Source organism: Crassostrea angulata, chromosome 3 (assembly GCF_025612915.1).
Source record: "Crassostrea angulata isolate pt1a10 chromosome 3, ASM2561291v2, whole genome shotgun sequence".
NCBI lineage: Eukaryota > Metazoa > Mollusca > Bivalvia > Ostreida > Ostreidae > Magallana > Magallana angulata.
This window is the reverse complement of record NC_069113.1, coordinates 19,811,143-19,828,198: the sequence shown is the minus strand read 5'-3', so window position 1 is coordinate 19,828,198 and position 17,056 is coordinate 19,811,143. Positions and strand designations below refer to the sequence as shown.

General features: G+C 33.4%; 1 protein-coding gene across 2 annotated transcripts; it reads right to left on the bottom strand.

Annotated features, from left to right (window-relative positions):
* Nucleotides 1-1,138: 1,138 nt before the first annotated feature.
* LOC128178147 (exportin-5-like) lies at nucleotides 1,139-17,039 on the bottom strand. 2 transcript variants are annotated; one of them, XM_052845183.1, is made up of 32 exons: nucleotides 16,845-17,039; nucleotides 16,525-16,646; nucleotides 15,856-15,928; nucleotides 15,518-15,655; nucleotides 14,778-14,960; nucleotides 14,168-14,374; nucleotides 12,745-12,821; nucleotides 12,334-12,436; nucleotides 11,737-11,820; nucleotides 11,301-11,426; nucleotides 10,929-11,019; nucleotides 10,075-10,191; nucleotides 9,566-9,735; nucleotides 9,095-9,190; nucleotides 8,750-8,881; nucleotides 8,523-8,629; nucleotides 8,261-8,353; nucleotides 7,756-7,855; nucleotides 7,287-7,352; nucleotides 6,936-7,051; nucleotides 6,630-6,730; nucleotides 6,008-6,104; nucleotides 5,341-5,477; nucleotides 5,040-5,137; nucleotides 4,691-4,731; nucleotides 4,255-4,346; nucleotides 3,777-3,907; nucleotides 3,463-3,567; nucleotides 3,048-3,188; nucleotides 2,306-2,374; nucleotides 1,776-1,877; nucleotides 1,139-1,652 (listed from the first exon to the last, which is right to left on the bottom strand). In XM_052845183.1, the coding sequence occupies exons 1-32, from the start codon at nucleotides 16,944-16,946 to the stop codon at nucleotides 1,503-1,505; spliced, it is 3,567 nt and encodes a 1,188-aa protein (XP_052701143.1). In that variant the 5' UTR covers nucleotides 16,947-17,039; the 3' UTR covers nucleotides 1,139-1,502. The 2 variants fall into 2 exon arrangements, with proteins under 2 accessions (XP_052701143.1, XP_052701144.1); XM_052845184.1 differs by lacking the exons at nucleotides 1,139-1,652; nucleotides 1,776-1,877; nucleotides 2,306-2,374; nucleotides 3,048-3,188; nucleotides 3,463-3,567 and having other exon boundaries at nucleotides 4,178-4,346.
* Nucleotides 17,040-17,056: the final 17 nt, after the last annotated feature.

The following is a 17,056-nucleotide window of genomic DNA, read 5'->3' as shown; positions in this document are numbered from 1 at the left end:
AGACTGTTTAAAAACTTCGAAATATCCAAGTATTCAAGATTATCGAGGGTAAAATACTTAGAAAATAAGTGGTTGGGACTTACAAATCACTACGACATATCCATTGTGTTCGAGATATCAGTTTTCAAGATATCGAAGTTCAACTGTATTAAGTACAGATATCAGTTGTTTAAAAGTATCTTCGAATATGTCAAATAAAATATAATAAAATTAAATATCATAAATTTTACTTTCCATTGTAGAAACAGAGACATTTTATCTCGTAATATTTACATTTTTTGGTGTCCTTGCCTGAGATAACACTACTTATCGATTTCCACTATACACTCCAATAAATCCAAATGACGTATAATTGGGGCACAAGTGGGGTTTGCTTAATTATATTTAAAATTGCTGAAAATTATATAAATATAAGTAATAAGTAAAAATTATTTGAATATTTTGGTCAGGGCGTGATCAAATCTATAGTAAAGCTTTGGGCTTTATTGGATTTTATCATGCCCTGACCAATATTATAACCTCATAATACTCAAAGAATTCCTTAAATAACGTTAAAAACATAATATGTCACTACTACATCTTTTTCACGTGGAGTATTTATGTAAACTAGCTGCATATCTGAGGCTCTAAAGGAAACTGTTGATGAAATGTTGTATGACATGCCAACCTGTATTTTCCAACTTCACATGGACAGCCTCTTAATTATAAGTCACCTGTTTAGTAGCAGGTATACAAACAACTATCCTACAGCAAAAACATCATACATTAGCATATTTCATCATTTTAATATGCATTAAATTAGATTCAATATCTTATTCAAAGACACTGTAAATTAAGTCAGTCATACATATCTATTATGCATTTGTATACAGATACATAGAAACTTTCAACCACATATTCAATGATTTGAGAACTTTAAACAACGTATCTAAGTATCGTTGGCAGTTCATATGATCCACATCCATGTACTCACAACTTTTCTAATCCAATGGAATACAGAGTTTACATAAGATGCATAGCCATGTTATAAAACTAAACTTGCATCCATTGTACTCAACTGATGAGCTTTAAAGGCACACATCCATAGAATTCATTAGTGTAGCTAACATCCCATGGATATGAGAGCCCCCCCCCCCCCCCCCCCCCCCGATTTCATACCACAAATATATATGTACCACAGGTTGGAGAGTTCATTGAGCCAACATTCTTTTGGTATCCAATGATGAAAAGAATTAACAAAACTTGCACCAAATAGTTTCAACTACATAATCCCCAGATCCCCAAAAAAAGTGGATTAGATTGCTTTGCAATCATACAATATTCATCAACAGAATCAAAATTTCAGACAGCACACTTTCAATCAACTCCCAAGTTTATCCATAGGATTGGAAATATCACACAGCACTATTATTTTCTTTGTTTTCCCCCTCGACTACTGGATGTACGTGTAAACGTACATGACCTACACACTTTAAAATTGAAGCCAGCACAATGAATGTCCATCAGTCATCTGTCGGATTAAAGAGCTCACATAGCCCGCTAGCTCCTTCCCTCTGCTCTAAGACACTGGTAGATTTTGGAGGTCTGATTCTAAATATCGGAGGTAAGTCTTTGTACTGGGTCTCCCGTTTAAACTGCTGTCCAAGATTTTTCTGTAATTTAATGTATTTCATTCAAATATTTTGACAAACACAAAATTTTATCATTTAACAACATTGATGAATATATAAGTTCCCATTTCGTGAAAAAAAAGGATCAATATATTAAATACCTACCCCTATTACATCAGATAAGATCTTTTTGAATGCCTCTCGTCGTTTTTTGTCATTCATGATTTGTTTTTGTGAGGCTGTCTGAAGTACTTTAGCATCAAGATCCTGAAATTAAGAGATTACAAAATTAAACATACAAACTACAGCTGTAGATCTAGCAAAGATTCCATTTCTTCTGTCTCAACAACGTCCTAAAAATGGTCAATATATAATCTTTATATTTATTCATTTCTAACAAGCACATTCATTTAACAGGTGTTTTACTTTGTAACCACTGAAACTATATACCGGTATATTTTGTACGGCATTTATGGGGTTCAATATCATGTACATGTAATAATATATACAGTAAAACATGCTTATAATGAAGTACCAGGGATGGGCAATTTTATTTTGTTAGATGCGTAACTCATTTTATCAGTCAAGTTTACATGGAAGGCAAATCACTTTGCTGAAAGCGTCAATCCATTATAAGCGTTTTCACTATAACCGTGTTCTACTGTAAACAGGTGGTTGATTTTCATCCTTCATACCTTTATATCTGAAATGGTACAATTTGGAACTTGGAGAAGAACATTGGACAGATCAGGAAATACAGGTCTCTGAAATCACATAAGCATTACTATTTAAATTTCAGGCTCTGTGCTGAATTTACATAATTTCTGAAAATTTGAGAATACAATAACTACAAATATTCTTTCCCTACAATTAACATTTAACATATATATATATAAAGTTTTGATTCAAATATCAAAACCAAAATTCTGTTTGATATTTGATACATGCAAATCACTTTACATTAGTTGTTAGCTATTACCAGGTAACCTTAGGAACTTGTTACTTAGCAGATGTATCTAAAGAATATTGGTATATCATAAAATATTAAAAGGTAAAACGTTTCTTGCCAGTGAGTCATACTGCAATAATTCATGACTTATAATCAGGTCCTGCCTCATCATATTGTGACTTACCAGCAGTTCATACATCCTTGAGCAGTTCCTACCTCATTAATTATTGGTAAGTCACGATTTACCAGCGGTTCATACCTCAGTTAATCGTAATTTACCAGCAGCTCATACATGTACATGTACCTCATTCAGTCATGATTTACCAGTAGTTCAAACCTTACTAGGTCATGGCCTACCAGCAGTTCATACCTAATTGAGTCATGACTTACCAGCAGTTCATACCTAATTGAGTCATGACTTACAGCAGTTCACACCTCATTTAGTCGTGACTTACCAGCAGTTCACACCTCATTAAGTTGTGACTTACCAGCAGCTCGTACATCTGGGTGATCAGTCCCAGTAAGAGAGCCAGTGGCCCTTCATGCTGTCCATGCACCTGTAGTCCATAGATCACATTACACAGGAAGTTACTGGCTATGTCCAGAGTCATGTGACTAGTGCTGACCAACTGTGTAAACAACAATTCAATATACTGGTCTCATTGCTTTACAGTGTTTGCCATATTTCTCAAAATTTCTAGTAAGTGCACGTCAAGAGTATCACGCTAACAAGTTATATGATAGTTTTTTAAGAATCTTATCTTTTAAGGCAAGCATTGGAAAGTAAATATATTTTAATATGTAAATTCTACATACTAGAAACACAACATTAATGTGAAATTTATCATTCATAATACATTGAAAAAACAAAGTGACTGTAATTGTTTGGTTTATATCACTTACTTGTCTGACTGTGGACCAGCAAAGAGGGACTGATTTATTGCAGGCTATGGTGTCCCTCCATGATAGAGCCCCAAACACACACATCATTACAGAAGGATACACACTCTGCCAAGAAATCTACATATGCATTCTTTGATATTCAAAACTACAAGTAGTCTGCTATTCCAACAGTTTGAGGTCTGATTCTATATATACCTCATATGAGGTCCTAGATCTTAAATTTTACAGTCAATTTACTTCTAAATCATTAGAAGTCCAAGCAATGGTATACATGTATTTGTTTAAATCACTTAGGACACTATCCTGCCACTGACCTCACACCTCATACACAGCTGTCCTAGATCTGTCATGGCTTCCTCTTTCTGTGTCACAGGAATGTTCTCCGCATCATCCATCTTCACATCATCAGGGACAGGGTCTTGTTTCAACTTGTGAAATATGATTCCTGGAAAATACAATTCAACTATTCAACTATTCAACTATCAACAATTCAATTCTAGCCACATATATTACCCGGTTGAATGTCAGGCTACATGTAGATGATCATCAAGTCAAAACTAAGCACTGACTAACCCAAGAAGTCAATGTTTTTCTAGCCCATCTTTAGCAAGTCTTTACTTATCTTTGACTTAAATTACCCAACAAATTAATGTATTTCCTGGTTAATTGACTGGCTAGCTGATCTTCATCAAGTCTAGACTTATCTTTGACTTACCCAACAAGTCAATGTATTCCCTGGTTAACTGCCTGGCCAGCTGATCTTCAGCAAGTCTAGACTTATCTTTGACTTACCCAACAAGTCAATGTATTCCCTGGTTAACTGCCTGGCTAGCTGATCCTCCAGGATTTCCTGAGCTTCCATGTTGTCCTCTACACCATCTTCACTGGATTAAGTACATGTACATGCATGTCATAAACATCACATGGATAAAAGCATTTTGGTAGATCAAAATTACTTATAGCTTTTAAAAAGAATATTCTTGTTTTCTTCACGAATTATGTGAACAATTACAAGTAAGACAAGAAATAGATAATGGTGAATTTTTTTTATGCAAAAGATGTTTTCAAAACTATTAACTGGTCCCAGAAAAATACCAATATATTCTAAGGTATGCACAAAGGATTTACTTTGATTTTGTGAACACATCAGTTGGCAAATTGTCACTGATAATAAGACTATAAAATGTTTATCTCACTTATAATTTCACACGGCTTTTTTATATTTTACCTCAATCTTTGGTTAATCAGCTGCCATTTTGAATTTAATTTCTGAAAATGTAAATGTAACATACATAAGACAATAGAAAAAAAAAATTATTTGAAATTTTTAAAATCTAACGACGATAACTGTTATGATACATGTAGGTTAGCTATACTTCATATGAAAATATACACAATCAATCTTCTTTCACTGAATCTGAAATAACATGAATACAAGTAAGACTCTCGAAAACTACCAGTACATGTTGTGAATTGAAAAAGTGGCAAGATCATGTTTTAAATTTGTTTTGAGTATATGTGGTACAATGAAATATTTTAAAAACCATATTTTTGAGCCAAGTATTGCTAGAGCTCACCTGATAGAAGTAGGGACAAACAAATTCCAACAATGGTATCACAGCTACTGAGTAGAGATCTTTGGGACAATTCACAATGAAAGGCTTGAGTATAACCCCTGAACTTTTGTCAAGGATGATAAATTCAATCATTCAAATATAATTACTTTTTAACTTTCATAGAAAAAAAAAATTATCCAAGGAGACATTTTTGATCTATACTAAAGATCCCCCTGTGCTTTGGCATCATTTTGCGTATAGAAATACAATCAAGAGTTGCAGAAGACATGCAGATGTTTTCCAAGATTACTGTAAAGGATACTTATGAATGGTTTGATTCTGTAGTCGGGTAGATAGTCTAGATTGGTGAACACGGTGGACAGGATGGACTGAGGAAGGTTAGGAATGGCGTAAAACTCGTACCCAAGGCACTGTCCAGCATTGCCCAGGATATGGCAGCTGAAAATTAAAAATATACTACATCTTTATGTTGACTCAAACATATTTTTGTCTTTAGATGTTCTCAAAGTTTCAACATATACTGGAAGGCAAAGTTAATAATTTGCATTTCCAGGTCTTTTTGAATCACATAATACGTTGGATGACATATGCAATCAAGAAATTTATCCATCCTCAAGGTTCAACTGAAATTTTTTACTTAATTATACATGTATACTGGTGATGCTTTTATCTGTAATGTACTATTACCTTTCCAATGGGAACAAAAGTACATGTACAATATATACTAGTATTACTCTCAGAAAGGATGAAGTGGCTGTGTAAAACAGTTCGTAACTAAATTTCACACTTTCTGTCTGTGAAAAGTTAGCTTGGCCTTACTACATCAGATTCTACTGGTAAGTAATTTTATTGAGACTTGATATACAATGAAAATGGCATGTGCTTGCTCTAATATTGCACAGTGTGGTTTCTATATACCTGGTATCTAAACATCAACATGTACATAGAGAGCATGGTGTCTATCTTACCCATAGTCATGCATGGTGGTGAGAAAGTTCTGTATGCGTGTGACCGGGTTCTTACACACAGGAGAGCTGGTGTTGTCCACACAGGGCATGGGGATTCCTGTACATATATAGCAACAAGCAGGTATGAAGCCTGAACCCAATCAAAGATGAAAAAGTAACATCTACATCTGATTTTCATGCACTTGTTGATCCCATCATAATCTGATAACGGTTGAACTTGATCAGTGGTTTCTTAATACAAGATATCAAACAAGTTTAATTTCAAATCTCAAAAGCATAAAGAAAAAGAGTGCTGCTAAAAAGAGGATAGGTTAAACTGGTACAAGATTAGCTATTCATCCTAGCCCTCTCTTAGTTCTTTCTTGCAATCAGTAATCAGTTTATCTATAAAGATTTATGTCTCTACTCTATAATGGATGCCAACCCTTCATCAAATTGAATAAAATGGGTAGGAAAATATCAAAATCATTACATCAAAATACATGTACCGTAATTGACATGCAACAAGAGAAACACTATCCAACAATTCTTAACTTCTCAATAACTACACATTCAAGTTTGATTTTTATATTTACAGAATCTTTGAACATTTAAAATGTTAATAAATCTTGACTTGGTTTACCTAAAATTGCATATTTTTCATTTTCAACCAGATCAAAGGATTTTTCTAACTCTGGGTGTCTCCTTTGTAACATGTCTGGATGCCAGCTCCCATTCATGCTCCTGTGGAAGAAAAACATGGTTTTCAAATATAATAATTTCAAAATATCTGCATTTACTTAACAAATTCACAAAAAATTGGTAACTTTTACATGTATCTATAAGATTCAAAGCACAATACTTTATCTTTACAACTTAAACTATCTAACAAAAGAGGAAAGGGCAACTTATTACTTGCAATTAAGTTACATAAAAGAGGGAAACATACTTCATAAAGAGGAGTAGATTTTCCAGCATTCTGCTGACATGGACGGTGGCAGGATTCTTAAGAATGACTGATCCATCATCTCGCTTCATAAGTACAAAGCCACCATTTTCTGCAACCTATAATGCACAGACATATAACTTCTTGATTTGTAAGGAGAATTTTAAACATTCTACCCACATTAAGAGAAAAAGAACTGGTGATGCAAAAAAAAAAAAATAATTGGGAGTTATATTTATATGTACATAAACATCTGATAAAATGTATTTGAATATCATTCAAACTTTTAAAAGAGCAAATAAAATTGTTCCCCCACCAAAAAAATAAATAAAAACCATCATTTAAGAAGTGAACCTGTGGGTCCTCTGGCCATTTGCTTCTCTTTAAGACAGCCATCATCATGTTGATACAGTAAGCTATCTACACCATACAATATAAAAAATATATCTGTGTCATTTATGTAACCTTTAACCATATGTCATCTATGTAGACTCTCACATGTGAAAATATAAAATAGTTTCTACCTTTAGATATGCATAGTTAAACTAAGTGATACTGTACCCGTGGAAATATCTGTGAAAGGCTAATGTACACTAAAGACACAAGAAGGCATTTACCTTTGAACTGATGAATTTACTGAACATATAATTTTTTCTCTCAGAAAAATGTTTCCATTTCGAGGAATCAAACCTACAGTAAGTGAACCATTTCCATCTTGATTTTGCATAATTAACAAAATGTGAAAAATTTATCGTAACAGTATGTTTAAAATTCATGCAATCTAAACCAGTTTAACAAATAAATAATATGAGGGCTGACTTACATGTGACCTGTTAATTCCACAGGTGTCCTCTGAGCTTGGTTCCCGTGGGGCCTGATCTAGGCCTATATACGACATCCACTTGTCAGATCCACTGAAGGCTCTGTAATGTACATGTACCTGTATATCTGTACATCGTGTAGTTATCCAACAAAATAAAGAAAATTTGCACTATTCTGATCGTTATCTATAATAGCCTTCACATTTTTCAAACTATTTTCTCAATACTGTGGAATCATTAATAGTAATGGGGCCCCTCAACCTTCATGAATTTTATGGGTCCCTTACTCAGAAGTTAACATCCCCAAAGAGTTACAATACACAGTTTCTAATGCATGTTCAAAAGATCACAGCAAAACAAGCTTTAAATGATGGAAAATCCATGAAAATTGGCCCCTATGAATCTAAATGAGTATTCTAACTTCAATAAATAGAGAACGAATGTCTTAAAGACCAAAAAAAGACCGAAAAGACCAAAGACCAAAAACAATTATAGGAAAAAACTTACTGTTGGAATTGCTCAGACAACCACAATTCTTTGGCAGGCTGTAAAATTTCTTCCAGGAAAGATGACTGTTTTTCGTAATTGTTAAATCTATTGCTGAGAAACAGGAAAAATATGAATACATAGTCATAATTAAAGTAGTGGTCTATAAAAAAAATAATGCAGAGAAATTTACAGAGTGTTTAGAAAGTTACTCAATCTACAAATGACTTCTATTTATTTTCCCATTTTTGATGAACAAGAGCCTAAATAAAATAGGTTTTACCATACAAGTATAAGGGCCTCTATCAATATACACTTCTCCATCTGGGAAAGCTGCTCGACGTCAGAGGAAATGTTTTTTATGTATTGATAGAGCTCGTCAAACACAGGCTGAAAAAAACCCACCACAGACCATAAGAGCTACTTATGAGGAATCATTACCTTGCACATAAATTACAAAATTTTAATTATTATGAATGAGTATGATGTCCTCACTAAAGCAATACATACAAAGATTAGATCGGTCTGGGTTTTGCAGATCGTCACAAGCATGGAGCAGGCGTGTTGTCGGACGTTCTTCACTGACCGACTCCTGTTACTCTTATTCTGCCCAGGGAAAGCAAAAGTCACTCCCGAAAATATCTGTCGGAAGAAAAAAAGAAAATGAGGACCGAGTCAAACATAGTTTAAATGAAACTATCAGCCAACACGTAGATAATGAAGGAAAATATGGTAAGTGTTAAATATTTTAATGTTTGAAAGGTACTGGTACACATTAAGGCTTACTTTCTGAAATATGAGTCTTATTTTCTTGAACATTAATAACTGCTTTATTTTCTGGAATACAAGTCTTACTTTCTCCAGCACAGCTGGAATGGTTTCTGTGGAATTTCTCAAGAAGACAACCAAAGCTGACAAGCACGACAACAGACTAGACAAAATCAATGGATCCTGCCAAAATCAGAAGTATAAGAGACATTCAGGCATACATATACATTCATCATTTACGATTCTTCACAACTGTAAGAATCAACAAGAAGTGTTTTTTATGCACTTTATCCCTAAAGGTAGCCACATAAGATGGTCACTAATCTTACTGTAAATGGATTTTATGGCCTTCAACTTAACCTGACTTGACCTATATATACATCTTTATCAAAGGAAATTAAAAAAAAAAAAATCTATCTATGAATAAATTTTTGATAAAAAAAAAAACCAATATTAAAATTCTCTCAACTTTTAAGTTTCTATTAACTCTAAACAGTATCTTGGTTTTGTTTTGTTTTTTATAAAGGGGGGGGGGGGGGGTAACAACAAAATAATCACCTGTGACTGGTAGGCTAAGGCACTTTTGAGCAGAGCCACTCCCATATTTGGGTCAGGACTGTAATCTGTCATTGCTATACGTGACATCACACTTTCTATAAATAGAGTCATGGCATCCCACTCCAGAAAGGAAGGAGAGGACAAGTTACACATCACACCATCTTCTGTACCTGTCAATCAAAATGTCATCTCAAATTACCAAAATAATTTTTTTTTCATTCAAAAATCAAGTAACATTTAGCTATAGATATTCAAATAAAAGTCGATTATAACGTCTTCTCAAATTACCAAAAGTTATTTTTTCATTTATTGGTCAAGTACATACATGTGATATTTAGCTATAGACATTCAATAAAAGACAGAAAAGTAGACTAGGTTGAAGATACATGTACTGCATTAAAAGTTTGTGGGAAAATCTTGAAGAAATATGAATTAAAGAAACTCAAAACTTATACGAATTAGTTCTACATGTACAAGTGTATTCTGATCACAGTAGAATATTCTATTACCAGTGTCAATGGGTTTACATATGGTGGTTTCCAGCCATTGTTTGGCAAAGTTGAAGGCCAGCTCTGGTTGTAACAGGACGGCCTGACGGACCATGTCGGCAACCTCTGCTCTGTATCCTGCCAACCAATCAAAATACATGTAACTCTCTGAGAAATCATACACAATACCTGTCATCACAATGACTGAAATATGTAAATAATATAAAACTTTCAGATGAATAGTATTCAATGTATCCAGCACACAAATAACCTATCAATGCACCAATAAAAATATAGTTCATGTCAATTCCACAGAAATACTGTAGAGTCATTTTTATTCGTGGGTAACAATTTTCATGGGTAGCCAAAATTTTTCTGGTTCGTGGGGACATAACTTAGGCAATAGCAAGTTCTACTTTGTAAATAAATACTAAACAAATGATTGTATATATGTTCGGGTGGAAGTAAATTCCTGTGCAATGGTTACCCACAAAAGCCATGAACATTGGTCCCCCACGAACAATGATGATTCCACAGTCGTAAAATAATACCAATACACGTATATCCAACTAAGATATCAAACATGTAATATTATACACAATATGTCCTATGATAAGTATCCTGCCAATGATTTAATCAAAGTTTTCAAAATTCTAATATTAAATTGGCAATAAAATCAGTGAGTTTTACCAACTGTACATTAATAAATTTGAAACATACCTGTATTCGAAAACAGTCCACTATTTGAATTAATGCAATGGACATCTATTTACAAATGTTGAATTTAAAGGAAGAAAACAACAGTATTTTTACATAACTGTCTTTTATTAACTGATTGTCATTGATGTTTTAAAACAATTTGCAAAAGAACTTACGGGAGAAAAAGGCAGAGAAATCTTCATCACTGTCAAAATCCTGCCTGGAATAATCACAGCTTGGAGAGTTGTCCTTGGATGGAAAACCAACCTAAGAAAATTAAACACAGTCTTGTTGATAAATCACCAAGTTGTTAAAAATCTTATATAGTGTGTTAGAGTAGTTTTTATCATTAATATTTTCCAATGAAAATTATTTATAATACAGAGTTTGTCAGTATACATTAAAGAGAATATTTAAAGAGAAATCATTTTTAAACTTGACTGTTTTGTAACAAAAGGAATGAAAGTAGTGATGCCCCTGAGAGTTATCCCTCTGAAAATTTTATGTAAAGTCACAAGGAAACTATCTATTGTTGTCAACGCACTGACCTTCAACAGGATTTTGGTTGATGTTTCAAACAACTTTGGTATGAATGACAGGAGAATGGGGTCCTTACTGATAAACTCATGTCTCATGAAGGCCTGCCACACAGACTGGGTGTAACTGCTCAAAATCTGTTTAAAAAAAAATCTCAATCTTATGACAAAGCAACATAAAAATTCACCTTTATTTTGCATCTAATTTTAGGACAAAATCTATAAAAAACAACAAATCCATACAAGGTTATAATAAAGAACCAACATAATTAAAATTTAAAGTAGAAAAAACATCTTTACAATACATGCTACGAATGAACAAAAAATTTAAAGAATTATTTTTGGTAGTATATTAATATTTTGTCAATTCTAATGAAGTACACATATTTCATGATTTTTATATTGTTCTTATTTACATGAATATTTGTGACAAAGTATCAACCCTCACTTGACTTGGGTGCTGCGTAAAGGCCATCAGTGCTTCAAGGTACATGGCAAAGTTTGGGGGCTGCTTACAGTCTGGTACCACACCCTGCACAACAAACAAACGTATAAACAGGGAAAAACTTCATTGAGATGTTTCAATATGTTACCTTTCAATGTGTTACATTTCATTGTGTTCACTTTTAAATGGCCATATACTGTAGAAATGACTGTCAATATACTTCACCAAATGTAAACAAAAACATGAAAAAATAGTGAGCTCTGTATCTTGCTTGAAACTCTACGAATGACACTCAAATTTTGGTTGATTAGATACTGTAAATAAATGATTTTAAAAAAGTCTTTCTTTTTTATTTGTCAATAACATCTGCAATGGTTAAATTTCTGAACAAAAACTATTTTGCAGTCATTCTCCTTCACCACCAAAACATGAAGAAATTGACAAATCATTACATTAAAGAGATTGTACCTTTCCATGTGCAACTTTTAGTTACATGTACATCATATCAAATACATGTACAACATATCAAATATCGGCTTTTGAGCCCAATCAGGCAATGATTCATTTCACAGTATGCATTGTTGCAAAAAATAAGCCTACCCAGAGAGCACAGACTTGCTTCCCGAGATCTGTAAGGACCAAACACAGCTTCTTCAGAAACAGATAGTAGTACTCATCATGGGCTGAACTCTTCTCTGCTGCCCTACAAAGCACAAAACTCATGTAGTACTACATGGACTGTTATATTCTATATACATGTATACATGAGCTGATGACTAATTTGCAGTTATTTTTATTATTTTCTTTCATATTGGTTCCTTGTATATTAAAACAGCTGAAATGCCGAACAAGTTCCATTTCAAATACCTGAGTAGAGTAATAGGTCCAGATTTTTAATCCTGAATTTCTGCTAGAGTGTTGTAAGTACATGTGTGCATTTATATAAAATAATAATAAAGTAACCACATGTATTACAACCTCCTGGAGGATGTGAAGATACTTGACACTTACGCTGCTGTGCTAAGGATGATTTTCATGGCCTCATCACTAAACAGCACTAATAATGGCTTCCTTTCTTCAACCTTTCCCTGCACACAAGAAATAATAATACATGTATTATTAGCTTAAAGAATAAAGATGTATGATAGCTGCATTGAGAGAAGGTTCAAAAGTTGATGATCACAAAACAGCTTCTTCTTAAATGACAGTGTAAGAGATAAAAGAAATAATAAACACCTAACAACTGTGGTCTTCCAATCTTTTATCTTTTGATCTACCGTATTTTTGGGAAATTAGGTCGATACGGTTTATTGGGCGAAGGAGGCCGTTTTAGCCAAAAAATAAAAAAAAAGTATAAATAGGTTGACTTCGAAGAATTGGTCGAAAAATTACCGCTAGTTCTAATGAATAAATGGTTTAAACCAATAACGTTATCATATAGTAGCCTTTAATCTTATTTCACAGTTTTAAACAAAAGGGAAATAAAATGTACTTCTTGAAAACATCGTAAGAAAATGTCTGAAATTGCGTCAAAATTTTCAAACCAATTAAATCAGTACGGCCGGTTTTAATTTAAGATCGTTTTTTATTACTTCCCTGCCATGTGTACAAACTGGTGTTTACCGGGGGATAGTTACCTAGCCTGGAGGCATCACTACAGTAGCACATGCCACCCTGTGTCTCTGTGTGACTTTTTACTGTGTATATACACACGAGTCAACCTCTGATCTTATTGAAGCCTGCAGGCATGAGTAGCACGTGCGGAGAGTTCAACTGTGTATAAACAAAGTAAGCACTACCCAGACTGATTTCAGAGACACCTGGCTAAAATTTCATCGAAAGTTTTATGTTGAATATACAGAAAAAAACTTGCTCATGTATTCTATTATGAAAACAAATTGTTTTTTTTTTAATTTCTACCCGACGATATTTCCCCCCATAATTACCCTTTGTACGGTTCTCATTTTACTTTTACCGCGCGAAATCGATTTCCTGTTTATCGTAAGCACACGATCAAAATGCATGACAGCATATAATGATTCAGTCAGTGATCTAAGTAATAAATGTAAGAAGAAATAAATCTATTTACATTTAATTTTGTTTAAATAATAAATTACTACAGTTTATCGATTAAAATCCATACTATTTTTACACAGAAATTCAAGTAGTATTATAGTAAACACTCATGATTTTATTGGAGGGTTGCATAAATTTTTGCTAAATTTCATATCAAATTTTCCAACCAAAAAAAAAAAAAAAAACATAAATTGGGCGAAGCGATGAATAGGGCGAGGTCCACATGTCAGGGGGAAAAAGTATCGACCTAATTTCCCAAAAATATGGTATATACAAAATGTACAACATTTACCATGATTTTTAGTGTAAATACAACACCTGAAAAAACAAATGAAAATACTTCCTGATTATAATTTACCTTTCTTCCAACAATGGTGAGCAAGCATTCTGCTGCCAAGAGTTGCAGACTACTATTGCCTAGCAACAGACAAAGCATCTGCAGCAGAACACTGTTGTTTGTGAAGATGAGGTTCATGCTGACCCAGTCCAGGTATCCGGCCAAGGTGTACAACACGGCCTCACTGACCCGTAGGTGGGCCTTACTCTTCTGGGGGTCAGAGGTCAACTGTATTAAGGAATAAAACTTAAGGTAGAGTGATCCTTCCGATAGGAGAGATATCTCTCACTGCGATAAATGACTATATATTTCCCTTAAAAAATCTCTTGACAATTTTGAAAATTATTTCTGTCAGATTTTGGCTGCAATGCATGCTGAAATTATGAACATTTCAATCACAGTCAAGATTTTTTAAGGGGAAATTATTACAAAGTAAAATTTCGTAAATGAATGTACATAGGGATGTTACTACTTTATCTCATGTTTACAAATAAAAAACTTGTATATTTTTCATTTGATTTGAAAACTTTACTATTTCTTTAAATGGCTGTTATTCTTAGAAAAAATCATATCCTTAAACATATTGTTGTATATAGGTAGGTATCATAGAATCCCCATGCCTAATACGTACATTTTCCTCGGCAAGGTTTGTGTGAAGGCGGAGAAACTGGACGAACATTTCAAACAAGTCCTTCATGTTGGCAGTCAGTCCCAGCATGATCTCGCGGCGCCTCTGGTGGGGGATGGTCTGTAAGAGGACAGCATCCTCCACCAGGCGGAGGTAGACCTTTAGCACCAGCTCTGTCTGTGTCTCCTGCCACAGGGAAAAACAGAATTAGATTAGTCATAGTGTTCATCTATACACAGAAATACAGCCAGGTTTACCCAAACCATTCATCTACACTGTGAAATACAGCCTACATTATTAAACTACACTGTGAATAATAAATTTGGTGATCAAAACATGTACAATTCATCTACACTGTAAAAAGATATGAAATATTGTGAATTGCAATGCAATAAAAATTAGTATCAAAAATATTTTGGCACTGCAATTCAAAAGTGAATTTTCATCATAAATATTGTACTTAAAACTAAATGAATTTCCATTTCATTGATACAATATCTAAGTTCTGAGGTTCTTACTGTTGACAGTTTTGTGTTTTAAGGAGAAAAAGTATGGAAGGAGCAATAAAATTAAAACTTCCTTGTTATTGCTTTGGGTTTTTTTCCTTCAGTTTTTTATTTTTATCCAAACACTAATACCCTATCTTTCCAAGATAAGAACAACCAGAAAACCATTACAAACAAAATGAAACACAAACAGTCACTGTCTCAGACACTCTGGGTGAATTAACAAATGAACATTACCCCCATTTGACAGAGTTTGAAAAGGTCTTCCTGAAGGGAGGGCCATAGCTGTGGCCATTCTCTCTTGGCTAGTTCGACTGTAATTCGGGCTACAGCATCTTTTATATGAAACTCCTCCTCCAATATCCCAAGAGTACCCTGAAAACATGAAATATTTAAACCCTATAGTATCAACTAAATCAAAGATTAAATATATGCTATTTTAAACAAAAATTCATTATTGATTTGTGCAAATACAGTAACTATATTTACCTACGTATGTTAACTAACAAGTGAAAGAATAATTATCAGCATAAACATTTAAGATCAACTATCATTATATTTAACAGCAGACTTACATTGGCCATAAACTGTAGGGCATTTGTCTTCAAATATTCCTTCTCCTCTGTTTTCATGTCAATCCATCTGAATCTAGAAGAATAATTTAAATATTTACCCATTTAAATTTTAAATGTTAAAACTTGAAATGAAAGGGAAAAAGATTTTTTTAATTAAGGTGATTATTAATCACCATGATTAAAAAAAAACTTTTTTCCATTCATTTCAAATTTTAACATTTAAAATTAAAATGGGTCAGTGCTCTATTATAATTGTTTGGCCTTGCTCTGACATGAATTAAGTTATGTCAATGGATAAAAGTCTCATGATTGCAGGAATGGAAACAAATTTATAATGGGAAAATCTGATATATCTTTTTCCATTTGAAAGTCACTTCACACACCCAGGCGTTATCAATTTGACTCTTACATGTTTTTTTTGCTGAGCTGTGTAATAGAACCTTATAGCTAACCAAAAAAGCTAGAGTCAGTGGGAGTTAAAAAGGAGAAATCTTGGAATTTTTTCATACATTTCAATGCATGATCATCATCTGATTGAACATTAATTGTACTCATGTGAACCCAGAGATAGTACGGTAATTATTTTACATAAATATTAAAATAAATAATGTGCAGTATTAGATCCAATATCTTAGGACATTTCTAGCATAAATTGCATCCGTCTCTTACTTAATGGCATGTTCCAGCAACTGCAACCCAAAATGTCGTACCACGGGTTTATAAGATTTGTCAGCCAAAACAAGACCAACAGGGACACAGAAGGGAGAAGAATCCTTAAACTCTTCACAGATCTGCAAAAAGAGGAAACTGTTTACAAACAGCTGACAAACAAGCAACTGGTAATTCAGTTTTTACTATTAACAAAATATGTTTAGAGGTAACCTGAGAGTCTTTGACTCCTTAATAACAAAGTTCTCATGAATTAAAAATATACAAAGCCAGAAAAACTTAAGGTAGATGTACTGTTATAATCTCTCTAAATTTCTTACCTTGTGGGCTATTTGTCTATCATTCTGTGAACTAGAGGGGTTAAGAATTGTCTCTATTGAATTTGAAAGTTCGTTTGCTAAAGAAGAAATTTGCGGATCCATTTGGATATTAATATTTGCGAATAGTGTATCATATAAATGATCAGAGAAATCACATGCTACACATTTTCATTTTCAAATAGAGTTACTTCCCGCTTTTACAACGCCAAATT